Consider the following 12616-nt stretch of genomic DNA (forward strand, 5'->3'; position numbering starts at 1 on the left):
AGAAATAAACGGTCAGTTCGGGCAGATCGGTCAGCCCGAAAAGAGAGAGATAGAGAAAGAGAAAAACGATAGGTCCACCCACGGGTGACACTCTCAAAACTCTAAAGAGATAGGATGTGTCATTTTAATATTATTATTTTATTTTTTTATTATTGAAAAAGAAATATGACTTGGAAGAGGACTTTTGATGGCAATTAGATGTGTTTTGACTGACTGAACCTCTTTGACTTTTTTTTTTAAACAATTATTTTAGTATTTTTATAGTTTTTTTAATGAAAAATAAATCAATAAATTAGTAAATATGGAACTAGCTAGTGTAGCTATGATTTTAAATAGTGGTTTAATTTTAGATCGCAAGGTTAAAAGAATAATAAGAAATGTATTCTTTTTAATTTTTAATGCCTTTTGATGATATTTAAAGAAAATTGAAAATAATAATATCATTTATTTACGTTTTAACACTTTCAATTTCTAAAAGATTATTTATTTTTACAAACAAGCATAATATATAAAATTTGATGTCTTATGTCTTAACAGCAAAACAAAACACTAAAAATTGATGAACTATCCAAAACTACATAGATTAATTAAACAAACACAAGTCGTGATGATTCAATGAAAAAAAAATGCATTTCCTAATATTGTTATATATAATTATTTGGTATTTATCTATATTGGTCACATATTAAAAATAATTTTGTCGTGTTGAACACTATGTAAACACAAAACACTCATGTAACTCAAAGCATAATGATTTGTGGGGATACCTTGTTGTCACTAACATCATATGACTTTTTTCGTTTCTTATGATGATTATTGGGGAGTCATGATTCAAAATGTTACTTTAATTTGTTTATTTTTTTAGTTATTTGTATAAATACTTCCTGAATTTATTACGGGGGAAAAAAATTAACTATCAATTTTATACTATATTTTATCCTAGCTTGAGGGATTTGAATTTTTGGACAAAATTTACATCGAAAATAATTTAAGAACTAATTTAAACACTAAGAAATTTCTCAATCTTCAAAGAAAAAGGTATAATTTGAAGTTTACATGATCAAATTAAGTTTTAAATAATCATTTAGTTTGGGCATCGAGATGTGGGCAAAATTGGTGATGGTGAGTGCTGATAGGGGTAGGGACTGTGGTGTGAGGCCAATACGAGTGTTTGCGCTGGAAGGGCAAACAGGTAATTATGAGGGTAAAACAGTCACACAGAGAGAGAGAGAGAGAGAGAGAGAGACGCATAATATGATAGAGAAGTTAAGGTTGTCTTGTGTTGTTCCAACACACATTACTAAAAGTAAGAAAGAGAGATGATGATGTGAATGTTCTGTTTCTTTGGCAGAAAAAGCTTTGGAAGTTTTTTTTTCTATTATTATATTTTTTGGGTTATTATTATTATGACACTTGCGTGCTTAAGTAAGCATGAGCTATATCTTTGCTCTTCTAACTCATCAGCTTGGTTTTCAGACAATTCAGTGTAATTTATAATAAACAAACAATATATGTCTCCCAAAATAAATAATATATTTTAGTTTGAAAAAATAAATATATACAGAAATGTTCAGAAATATTTAAGTTTGAAATAATATATTTAAAATTTTTTGAAAAATATTTTTATCTTTCTGATTAAAAAAAAATCAATACGAATGAACATTATTTGTATTGAGGGTCCAATCTAAAAAAAATTAAAAAAAGTGTTTCGTGAGAGAAAGACCCTCCTCTCCTTCATATATAATAATAATAATAATAATAATATGCGCACAACCGGTTCTGTTCTATTCTATTCCGACCCAGAATCGGTCTGCTTACGATACAAAAAATTTAGTTCCATTTTTTATATTATTTACCAGTAAAATTATAAGTCTTTTTTAGATATTAAAGTTTATTTTATATTTCTTTTTAATACATGATTAATTCCGGAACAATGCAGAACGGAGTGTTTCGTTCTAAGTTTGCAAGAATATCAGTTGATGGCTGATCGAAACATTATATTTTAGTCTCACCGTCAAAATTATGCTTAGCTCTTTAATCATATTATATATATTTAATGTATAGTTAATTTGTTTCTTTTATAGCTAAAAATTATTTTTTCTACGGAAAATAATAGTTTATATTACTTGAATTGAGAAGTTACCTATCATCATCAACCATTACGACTCTAGATATTAGACATTTACAATTTTCTAGAAAAATTATAAGTTAGGCACTAATATAGAATACTCATAAATTCAATAAGCTGGTTAATATGAAATTAGTAGAAGTTCTTATCACTATAAATTTCTATGCAGATAGTATGTTATGACTCTATAATTAGAGAAATATAATAATTATAAGAAAAATTAACCGTTAATATATAATACTAAGAACTCATATTAGCTTATAAATACGAGAGACTTAGACAAATGGCATGAAATGTTATGAGGAACCCGAGCGAGGTAGAAATTCTCAGTTTGGAGAACAAAGACCTCAAAAATATGATATCGTATTGTATTCTATTCTAATACATTTTAGTGAATTGAAAATATATATTAAGTTGTATAAGAATTTTATTAGTCTAATTTACATCGGACAAAAATTCAAAGCCAATTTAACAAGAAAATGGTTCAGTTGTTGTCGTTTACGGGCATAATTGGACATACTAATTAAAGTTCTCAGACAAGATAATTAATTTTTCTAAACAAGGCCAAGTTCGTTGAAGGTATTGCCAGAGTTTTGCAAGTGGATTACGAATTTAAAGCAGAGTATAGCCTCACGGTCTAATAGCCCTGCTAAATGATGAGTTAAGTTCCTTCGAGAGTGGCGTAAATTTTGAGAGTGACAAGCTAGAAGATGGTGATCCCAAGTCATTAACAATGAGTTTCAAAATATGTTCTTGATCTGAAATAATATTTTCATTTTCAAATTGATGAATCTTTGTATTGGTATTGTCATTTATCAAACATTATAAAATCACCATCTAAAATTATGGAATGATGGAAACAAATAAATTGAACCAATTCACGTATGCATCCTAGATCATTTTCAATAACATTTCAAGTTTCAACTAATTGAGTGGGTAAGGGACACGTAGACTTGCTCCATTAATAAATTAATTAAGAGAGAATAAAAACGATTAAACTCCATTGGATAATTTGAAGAAGCAAAAATATATTTGCTACTTTAATTAAACTTCATTATATATACAAGCCGAATTGTCTTTTTCTTATTGTTTTATGCCTTCTCATAGTAGCACTATTTGTATACTAGAAGAAATAAGAATTTAAAAACAAAACTCGAACTAGTCACATTTTTTAATTTTTTTTATACCTTTCTTTCCTATTTAGGAAAATGTTGGTGGGTTTACTTTATATGGTCGTCACAAACCACGTTATATGTCCGTGTTAAAAAGAGGAACTTAATTGAGAGCGTGTTTTTGCAGGTTGTCAGAACTCAGAAGTCAGAAAAACCATCTCTTTTATCGTACGATAACGAGTCTCATTCTCTTTTTTTTTTTCTTTTTCTTTTTCTTTTTTGAGAGTCTCACACTCTGATTTTTTATTTTTACTAAAAAGAAAAGGGAAACAACTATTCTCTATCTTTTGCCAAAGAGATAAAGTTTGCCCTTTTATTTTACACACAAACTCTTCAAATAAAGAATGGTTGTAGTTGCTTTAAGAGCTTTTGGTTCTTTATCAGTTTATCTGGCAAAACTTTAACTGTTTCTCTATTTATTTATTTATACTAATTTTCACCGAAAATTTATCCACATCCACAGACATTAATCTTTCAAAACTATCGTTCAAATTCGTTTGGGCTCATCAAGCAAGAATATGTAACATAGATATTATCAAGATCTACAACAAATAAAGAGTTTCTTGGAAATTTCGTGAGATTTTTATTTGTGGGTAAGTTATTGTTTTGCTATTATTCTAATTTCTTATTAAATGTTTTGAATTATTATGTCCTTTGCATTTTAGTCGCCATTTGGTTGATAGTTAAAAATTAGCCAATTTCATTACATAGCAAATAATGAGAGAGAAAATTAGCTAATTTAATGACGTGTCAATTTGGTTGATAATAAGAATGGCTGATTTCTAATTATTAACCAAACACTTAGCTAAAATACAATTTCAACATTGCAAGAAGTTTATATACATACAGTACCCTAATAAGTGTGTGTTGCTTTTTCTTTCAAACAGAACACATACAATTGTTTGCCTAACCCTGTTTTCCTTCCCCGCCAAAACCTATACAGAATATGAGAAAATTTACTTGCATAATCCGGTTTCAAACTATGAAAGAGTAGCAATTACATTAGACGAAGCTATAATGAAATAGTAGCGCAACTCAACGAGAGAAACATGTGGTTGCTAAACTACAAAGATCATATATTATTGTCTTCATCATCTTATAAAGAGTTCTTTAAGACTACGGAGCTCCAAGATGATGCCAACAATCACGGTAAGTCTAACATGGTTACTTTTAGACATAAAACTTTCAGATCTGTTAGGTGTCTAGTTCAGTTTCTCATAGATCTGTATGTTTTATGTTTGATAATAAGCATGTAAGACTTACCCGTGACAACTGGCATCATCTTGTCCAGAACTTGAAGTTTGGCTTTGTAGTCGTTCAGAACTCTTATCAGCTGAAAAAGACGATAATACATCGTCTCTATCATATCGCTGAGCTAATTACCGATCTCGAGCGCCATTAGCTCCACTGCAACTCTTTATAACAGCTCATCTAAGTAGTTCATTTTCTCAGTTCTGAAGATGTTTAGGTGGGAAAACTTCAAGTGTATATGCTTTATCGTTTTAATATAATAAAAAAAAATAACTCATGTTCAAATTTATTTATCAAATATAAACACAATTAAATTTAATCAAACATTAATTATGCTAAAATTTTATTGTTTTAAAACAGAAGCCAGAGGGATTTTAGTACTATTTCACCAACACATAAAACAGAACAAAACAAAAAGAAGTAGACTGTTATTGTGCGGAATTACACAAAAGCAAATAACCCAGAAACAAATTTTTTTTTTTTTCCCAATGCTTTTAAAAAGTGCATAATCTCTGAAAGGAATCAATACTCCTTGGTCCTTAGAATTATGTCTCAGCAACAAATCGAGCAATTCAACGGAGCAAGCACACGTGTTGGTTGGGATAATTGAATGGCCTATGAAATGAATGAACGAAGTACCTCAAGGACGGATGGGAAAGAGAGGACTGTGGACTATTATTGATTGGTGCTATGATGACGCATAAACTAGGGTTTTATTTATATAAGATCTGAATCCCGAAAGATAGAAAATAGAAGTTGTTGATTGGTACCTCAAGGATTAATGGGAAAGAGAGGACTGTGAACTATTGATTGGGGCTATAATGACGCATAAATGAGGCTTTTATTCTATATAAGATCTGAAGAAAGAAAATAAATTACCCCAAAAGGAAAGTTCAACAGTCTGGTTCACAAGTTTAGTTAGATTTAGGCCATCTCCAACCACACACTATAACATCAAATATGCCGTTTTTTTTCCTCCAACCACACTGCAAAACCAACACCAAATTTGCAGTGTTGTACAGTGCTGCGCCAAATTTGGCGTGGCACTGTTCACACGGCAATTTTTTTTTTTTTTTTATACATATATATATATATATATATACATAACTTTACAAATATTTTTAAAACACCAAAATTCAACTACAAAAATACATTAAAACAAAATAACAATACATAAAAATTTAAACATAGATTACAAAGTTTAAATTAAACACACAAAATAAAATAAAAACTAAAAACAATAACATAATTTTAAAAGACATAATAAATACTTAAAACACAATTTAATAACCGGGAAAATTATTGGTAAGTACTAAATTATTTTAATCACTTAATTAAAAAATATCACCATTATAATTATTTATTGAAATATTTATTAATAAAGAGATTGTTTTGTTTTAATAATATAATAATGATGAATAGTATTTTTAGTGTGAAATTTGGTGTTGTGGTTGGAGTTGGAAAAAAATTTGGTGCTAAATCAACACAAAAATTGTGTTGAATTAACACCAAATATAGAAAATGGGTTGGAGTTGCCCTTAGCTATGGCCTATGACTTGTCTTGGCTCTTAAAGCGTTACACAGAAGTATTGATTGGTGCTATGATGACGCATAAATGAGGCTTTAATTCTATATAAGATCTGAAGAAAGAAAAGAAATTACCGTAAAAGGAAAGTTCAACAGTCTGGTTCACAAGTTTGATTAGATTTGGCTATGGCATATGACTTGTCTTGGCTCTTCAAGCGTTACACAGAAGTAGTGGGGTTGGCTACTAGTACTAGTAGAGTCAACGATATGACAGCACATGTACAAAATTGCTCATTTCATTAGGCAAAAGTAGAGTTGAGAGTTTCTTATCTGAATAAACCATTTTTTTTTATTCAAATAAGAAAATGATGATATATTCTTCCACAAATACCCCATGAAAAGGAGAAGGAAAAAAAAACATACACAAGAAAAAAGCAGATTGGACTATGGAAACTCAGTTCGTACTTAACATCAAGTGTTTCTTCATAGGCATATTGCACAATTCTATCAAGAAAACTCATAAATAGAAAATACGACACTGCTAACTGCTAAGACAACACCTCGATATCTAAAATTGTCTCTCTAATGACTCCATATAGATAAAGATAAAGATAATAGCGCTACAAACATCTGGCGTACCCAATAGAGGACGAGAGCTCGAAAGCCATCACAAAGCATTTATCATCTTTCTCATCTCAGCAGACCTCCTCGGATCAGGTTCGTCAATAGCTCTCTCTGTAAGTACGTGCTTGATTCGGCACATTGACTTCCTCACCTGATGACAAAGTTGTGTTCAGGCCAACAGGTAATTGTTGAGATATAGATTAGCATCTTGTGCCAAGAAAGTCGGAAGCAGAAGAAAATTTGGGTATTCAAGTAAACAGATCATGTTTTATTTAATGGTGTGACATTTAGTATAGTTTACGTTATGTTCAAACTCTGATGAATAGTTCATGCTAATAGAAAAAAGCTTTCACTTAGTCGGCTAATAAAATCAACTGTTACTGAACTACAAAAATCTTTTGCTCTACTTCATCCATGTTCAAGTACGACTTAAAGAGAGATAAACGACTTGCACTTTAAATCATTAATGGTGGGCTTTGCTTTACATATATAATGCATGTTCTTTTGCGTTTTGTCAAATACTCAATCAGCTTAAAGTACTAGATATCTAGTTTAATTTTATTCTAAATGGAAAAACGATCATCCACAACGCTACGCTACAAACACAAAAAATAAGAATAAATCAATCTCACGTGGAAGAACAATCTAGCCTATACAGCGGAGCAACAAGGTAAGAATAATATTATATATACCTTTGGAATTCGTTCAGGGTTCGGAAAACGAAGGTTTTGCGCGTTGAGCATTTGGCGTTGTGTCATCAACATGTTCTTCTCCTTCAACAGAACAAACCAGAGCTTCTGAAGGTCATCCCAAGACTTCAATCGCAATTCAGAAGCTTTCCAGCCACGACCTGAAAGAGTAGTGGTATTCTTGTTTATACAAAAGAATGATGACAAGCGATCGTTTAAATACCATGGCTATTCAAATGTAGGAAAAGAACATCATTAAACTCAGCAATTCTTTTCGCTTTAGGTATTAGTGAATTGAAGGTATAGGCAGCATAAGACACTGATAACGGTTGATCTCGATCCTGTTTTTCTTGTAACTCAGGTTGCATTGTCTATGCTGATTTTGTTGTCACTTAAACAAAAGGAAAAATGTAATGAAATCAAGCACTAGCCATAAGCTTCTCTAAACCCTAATGAGTCATTAGGGTCTTATTTTATGCAGCCATGAGTTGGTAGTCAGGTATATGTACAGCTAAGAGCTCCCATCAAGCCTTCCATTTCAAAAAATTGCAACCTGTGTATACCTTAGCCGACAAATACGCTCAACCAGAAAGATGTTTTTAAAAAAAAAAAAATACAGATACCCACACACACACACAAACACGTCAATTTTCATTAAACAGTTTTTTCATATAAAAAATATTATATGAAAAAACGTGTTAAAACAATCAGTAAACAAACTTCAAATTGTTGGAGATTTGCAATTTTACTGCAAGGATTTAGTGCAAAGGATTAAATACCAAATTAAGTAAAATTTGAAGTAAAATTGTTGCAGAAATACCAAATCCAAAATCTACAACTAAGTCTCAAACAAAATCTTGTTTACTTGGCCCTTTCTCAAACCAAGTCTTTTTCGGGCATTTCATCAAACACCTTGCCGCTAGAACGACGCGGTACCATACATCCTAATTTCCTAGCAAGCTTCTTTTCTGGGATATCTGAAATATACTCGCTATCCTCCAGCGAGAGCCAGGGAGAAATGGATCAAACCGGAGCAAACATATCTCACTTTACTTAATCGAGTTTCATTGTTTTTTACATTTTCGAATGAACTATGAAGAGAATTCGACATTAGAAATTGAACCAATACTATTACTACTAGAGTTGCGGAAGAATATTTGCAGTCCAACAGAAATAAAAGAGTGTTCAATGTTTGTAAGAGATATAACTGGAAGCCATTAAAAGAAAAAGCAACGAAGAATAATATCGCATCGCTAGATCAAAAAACAAGAAATGTACCATAAACAACGGGCTTTTCGTCTTCAACGTTTCTCTCCGCCTCAAAGAACTCCTCGAGAGGGTTTCTCGCTCTCCTCGCCGTAAAAGTGGCCGTCGCCGCCGCCGTCGCCGTGGCGGCTGAGGTCTCCGATTTCGCCGCGGACAAGAGCGCTCTACCCAAATATCTCGACAGAAACATGACTCGCGATCGAATTCGCTGCTTACTAAGAAGGGAAACGAAAAAACTACGTTATCGACGAATCTTCGAGTACAAGTCAAATAAGCCGTGACGGAACTTAGAAACAAGGAGAGAAATATCACGAAGTCTGATCTATGCGCAGTGATTAGAGAAACTGAGGTTATCGATGGAAGTTTCGAGTACCTTGGTGACGATACGAGCTTCGCGTTTAATGGAATTCGACTCTGTGAAGAAGAAGAAGGGCAGAGACGGAGTGAGAGAGTGAAGAGAAAGACGAATGATTGGGCTTTTTACGGTACTAATAAAATGGGCCTCTAACCTCAGCTACAATTCAAGCCTATTAAATTCGTGGAAATTTTATGGGGTAGTGTCATTTTGAAACTAATCCCAAAGGTAACGTGTTTTGAATTTTTTTTATATACACAAATTTAAGTGGTATATTTTTCTTAATGTTTACATATATTTTTTAAATATTTTTTTTTGTTTTATTTAATTTTATTTATTTTTTAAAATTTTATGTAATAAAGAATATATTTGTTTAGAGTTTGAAAAATATGGATTTAAAACACCCATTTTTAGAAAGGGAGATTTGCACCAAAGTCACTTCTTATGAACAAAATTGCATCTATGTCACCACCAAAAAACATGTTACAAGTAAATCACTTTTATTTATTATTAGACCAAAATACCCTTAAAGTAGAACTACAGTTAAATATTTACAAAACAAAAGTAGACTAGAAGAAGAAAGTAGAACCACAGTTAAATATTTACAAAACAAAAATAGACTGGAAGAAGAAAGTAGAACCACAGATAAATATTTACAAAACAAAAGTAGACTAGAAGGTTGAATTTGTGATTCCGGCGAGAGCTCCGGCGAGGGTTACGGCGGCGGTGGCCTCGTCAGAGCGGCGATCGGCGCGGTAGTCGGAGCTTAAGCTAGAGAGATTAGGGTTTGAGAGGGAATTTGATGAGAGATTAGAGTTTGTGTGTGGATATGAATTTTTGTTGAATATAAAATAGAAGGGTAATTAAGACATTGTATAAGTGATAAATATGCAAAAAAAAAAAACATGAATGCAATTTAGACTCATTTGTGATACAAATGAAATAATATGTTGTTGTTGTGACTTCCACAGCAAATTCCACTTTTAGAAATGATGTATTTTTAAATTTTATTTTCCTAATTTTCACATGAACTTAAGCTCACTCTTTGTGTTATTTTTCAATCTCATACACTTTTTTTTTCTTCTTAGATTTCGATTTGGTGCAGTTTGGTTTAAACCCATTTCAATAATTGAAATTGAACTTTTGGTTTTCAAAATTTAGGATCAAGAACTTATTCAATTTTGTCTAAATTCAAATTTTGATCAACTGATTCTTACAAGCAAATGTATACTAAAATCATTTCAAAACTTGGTTATTATGTTTTGAAATTGGTTATCCAATCAATCGTTTATTCGAATTAAGAATGAGAAACTTGATAAAAGCTACACTATAGAGCCTTTGGTGTCAAAACACTACACTATATACCAATTATCTAAAAAAATCTACACATACCCACATAAAAAGTCTAAATTATCCATCAAAATAAATTGCCCAATACTTCTTCTGAATATTTGGTCGAAAAATATACTAAACGATCGAATACAGTTAAACTCGATGAAAGTTCACCATTATATAAATGGTCAAAAATTTAAGAATTGGTCAAAATTTTGTTGAAATCAGTCGAAAACAACACAAAATCTAAATTGGTCAAAAAATATACTAAACGGTCGAAAATTCCTAAACTTGGTCGAAAATTCAAGATATCGGTCGAACATCTGAAAAACGCTCAGAAGCGAAAGAACTCATGATTTTTAGGTCAATAAAAAGAAATTAGAGCTTGTAAATGAATGATTATATGTCGAAACACAAAGGAAACATACCCATTACTTTCATATGTCGATTTTCGCTCTTCACACTTCCAACAGTGACATTCTCTCTCTCTTATCTTCTCTTTTAATGTATGAATAACAACAAGAAAACCCTAAAACTCAATAAATTAGACACACTTTATTCTGATTTTCCAACGGTCCCAACGTTCAAATAACGGTCATTTATTTTCAGCCAATGATTTTCCAACCGTTGCTCATCTAACGGTTGATATTAATTATAAAAAAAAAAACTCAAACAAGCCACGTTCTTCTGCCCTCATAACGCTCTCTTTACGATATTCGTTGTGCATGTCATTTTCGACAACTTCTTTGCCATTTCCGACAATCCACGGAAGGACGACTGCCATTTTCGTGCCACACGGAAGACAGTATTTCCGACAGGTACACCAAGGTTAACGGCAAGCTTCCACTTCCGTTGCATTCCGTGCCGAATGTCATGATGTTAGTAGCTTATATCATACTCAACACTTCATTTTTTTTTTAATATCAAACAGTTAGTCTATTTTAATTAGTCGTTACATTTTCGGGCCTGTGATTTGACCCATGAATTCAGTGTTGGGCTTTATTGTGGTAATCTATACAGGCTCTGACTCAAATGACAAGTGATACTTATGAACATAATAGATATTAGAAGTGTGTCAAACTTGGTAAATATGGAAAACTTCCGAGTCTTCATTTGCTTCTGCCATAAATTAAATTCTGCAATCGATAGTTTAAGGTATAAATAATGGGAAACTATTGGTACAATTTTTTTTTTCACTCATACTGGTTAAGATTTGACATCAATAAGTTATTCTTCACTATTTATCAAGAAGCCAACTTTACTTTCATGATTCAGAACAGATTCCTGACAAACAGAAAGTAAAACAGCTTAAATGACAAAAGTGAAGGAAGTTTTTTTTTTTTTTTTTTTTTTTTTGAGAAATTTCCTAATGAGTCCAAAGTTACATTGGCGTGAAATAGATGTAGTAACCACTGATACGTCTTAGTGGGCATTGCTACCAAACAACACAATCTCTGTGCGTGGATTAAAAATGGCAAACGAGAAGTGTGCGCGTGAAATTAAGAAATAAAGCACCAAACAACCATATCTCTTCCATCTTTCATTCATTAAATAAAATAAAATGAAGTAAAATTAAAAGGGACCTAGAAATGCCATGCAATTTGCTAATTTGTGGTCCCTTTATTTCATGGGTGCTACACTGTGTGATTGTTGTGTATCCCCTTTTTAGAAATGAAAACAACATCCATGTTCTGTCCTTTGTTTTTTTTATTGCCTTCTCATCAACCTTCTTTTCCCATACCACTTTGTTTAGTGCATAAGAGAGAAAAAAAAGAGAAGAAATGTCATAATTTAAATTATAATTTTTTTCCTTTGTATTATTTTTCAAATAGCTAGTTTATTATGGAAATAATTATCAAGAAGTATATGTCGATGCAGGAAAAAAAAAATAACCAACACCTTATTAACCAATATGAACTATCAAACTCAAATCAGCGCATATGAAATAACAAACAATGAAATATCAAACTCGTCGTAGGATACTAAACGAGGGTACTCTGTTATTATACATCATTTTTCATAAAGTTAAAACGTTATCTCAAATGTAAAAACGACTCAAGAACAAGACCGAGAAACCAAAAGCTCAAGCCAGCTCATCGAGCCCACGACACCAAAGGGCCAAAGCTTGGCCCAAAATACAAGCTCAAGACCAAGCCTCTTCGCGCACAGAAAATCCAGCGCGCAGAGTCGCACTACGCCACGCTCGCCCAGATGCACATATCGTAAGACATATCGCATACCGCTAGCCACCTCGCCATCACGGGTGACCAAC

The 12616-nt window shown here is 32.0% G+C and overlaps 1 protein-coding gene and 1 long non-coding RNA gene across 3 annotated transcripts; both read right to left on the minus strand.

Annotated features, from left to right (window-relative positions):
- Positions 1-4020: 4020 nt before the first annotated feature.
- LOC149383688 (uncharacterized) lies at positions 4021-5471 on the minus strand. The gene is made up of 2 exons (XR_016301898.1): positions 4564-5471; positions 4021-4235 (listed from the first exon to the last, which is right to left on the minus strand). It is a non-coding gene; the product is annotated as an uncharacterized LOC149383688 (long non-coding RNA).
- A 1027-nt stretch (positions 5472-6498) lies between these two features.
- LOC149383689 (ribosomal protein L29 family protein) lies at positions 6499-9169 on the minus strand. 2 transcript variants are annotated; one of them, XM_089628174.1, is made up of 4 exons: positions 9031-9169; positions 8670-8872; positions 7395-7552; positions 6499-6853 (listed from the first exon to the last, which is right to left on the minus strand). In XM_089628174.1, the coding sequence occupies exons 2-4, from the start codon at positions 8845-8847 to the stop codon at positions 6746-6748; spliced, it is 444 nt and encodes a 147-aa protein (XP_089484300.1). In that variant the 5' UTR covers positions 8848-8872; positions 9031-9169; the 3' UTR covers positions 6499-6745. The 2 variants fall into 2 exon arrangements, with proteins under 2 accessions (XP_089484300.1, XP_089484301.1); XM_089628175.1 differs by having other exon boundaries at positions 8670-8865; positions 9031-9120.
- Positions 9170-12616: the final 3447 nt, after the last annotated feature.

Source organism: Urtica dioica, chromosome 10 (genome assembly GCF_054948205.1).
Source record: "Urtica dioica subsp. dioica isolate 48M chromosome 10, U.dioica_male_clone48M_v1_H2, whole genome shotgun sequence".
NCBI classification, from domain to species: domain Eukaryota; kingdom Viridiplantae; phylum Streptophyta; class Magnoliopsida; order Rosales; family Urticaceae; genus Urtica; species Urtica dioica.